At 34.6% G+C, this 1,246-nt stretch overlaps 1 protein-coding gene across 1 annotated transcript; it reads left to right on the top strand.

Moving 5' to 3' along the window:
* The first annotated feature begins 432 nt into the window (after nucleotides 1–432).
* Nucleotides 433–606, top strand: LOC138386131 (keratin-associated protein 19-9b-like). Its single transcript, XM_069472377.1, has one exon. The coding sequence runs from the start codon at nucleotides 433–435 to the stop codon at nucleotides 604–606; it is 174 nt and encodes a 57-aa protein (XP_069328478.1).
* The last annotated feature ends 640 nt before the right edge of the window (nucleotides 607–1,246 follow it).

A 1,246-nucleotide genomic window follows, 5' to 3' on the forward strand; every position in this document is an offset into this window, starting at 1 on the left:
AATAAGGCATCATCTTTAAGGGAAACCCTATAGGATGCAAAATAGAGATACCACGGACAATGGTAAGAATCTCAGGCTATCTGAAATAAGGCAGCCTGAGTCCTTACTCATAGATGCAGAAATATGTGGAAACATAAGTTTTGAGAACATGAAAATAATTATTCAATACCATCTGGTTCTCAGGAATGAAAATTAAACTAAATTTAAAGGAAAAATATGTCTCCATGCATGTTTGAGACTACCCTTAATATGAAAGGTATGACTTAATAATACTGTTTTTCACAAAGATGAATTTTCAAAGAGAAAGAAGCTTCTGTGTTGTGGTTTACCACATCCACACTGAAGGAGTATAAAAGTCCGGTTGCAGACAGTGACATTCATTCTCCAGAAACTCACCTTCAACATCAAACCAAATCCACAACCTCTGACACAATGAGCTACTACTATGGCAACTACTATGGTGGCCTTGGCTATGGCCTTGGTGGCTTCGGTGGCCTGGGCTATGGCTATGGTTCCATCTATGGCCTTGGAGGCTATGGTGGTTATGGCTATGGCTACTTCCGTCCCTCCTTCTATGGAAGATACTGGTCCTCTGGATTTTACTGAAAAAAATAATTTCTATTACTCACTCCTCATCTTTTAATATATATTTTCATGGATTAGTTCTTTTATTATGTTTAAAATCAGTAACAAATTTTAAGAGGGCACTGAAAAATATCTTGCATCGTAGACTGCACAATTGGTTTCTTAACCAAGTTTTATCTCTTGAGCTTCACCTTCTCATCCCTGAAACATTGCTGATGTGTAACCTCTTTCCTTATATAATCTATGATAATTGTGGGCATAGTCTTTAATAAATATTTTTTATAAGCATAAAACTTGGGTTCATTTCTTTAATTTCACCTCAACACAATTGATTTTCAAGTTTTGCAATATCTTAATAATATTTTTGTATGGAACATTATTTTCCTACAGGATTATTTATTTCATACCATGTTCCCATCTATATGACACTCTGTGATGCTTTGATTATCACTCTTTCAGGTGACATGGATTTTGCTCAGTTCATGCTTCCATTTGATTTGAAATTCCAAAGAACTAAATAATTGTAGACATTTTGAATTTTGATGGGGATATATTTTTCACTAGAAAATTCAAACCTCCATATAACACGTATTCTATTTTCAATGTCATTATGCATTATTAAGAATAAATAGTACTGAAAGGGGGTGGGGATCATTCTTGG

This window comes from Eulemur rufifrons, chromosome 7 (assembly GCF_041146395.1).
Source record: "Eulemur rufifrons isolate Redbay chromosome 7, OSU_ERuf_1, whole genome shotgun sequence".
Lineage (NCBI taxonomy): Eukaryota > Metazoa > Chordata > Mammalia > Primates > Lemuridae > Eulemur > Eulemur rufifrons.

Bases quoted from the DNA above. Each gene is read 5' to 3' on its own strand.
- LOC138386131 (XM_069472377.1), top strand. From the start codon at position 433: ATGAGCTACTACTATGGCAACTACTATGGTGGCCTTGGCTATGGCCTT.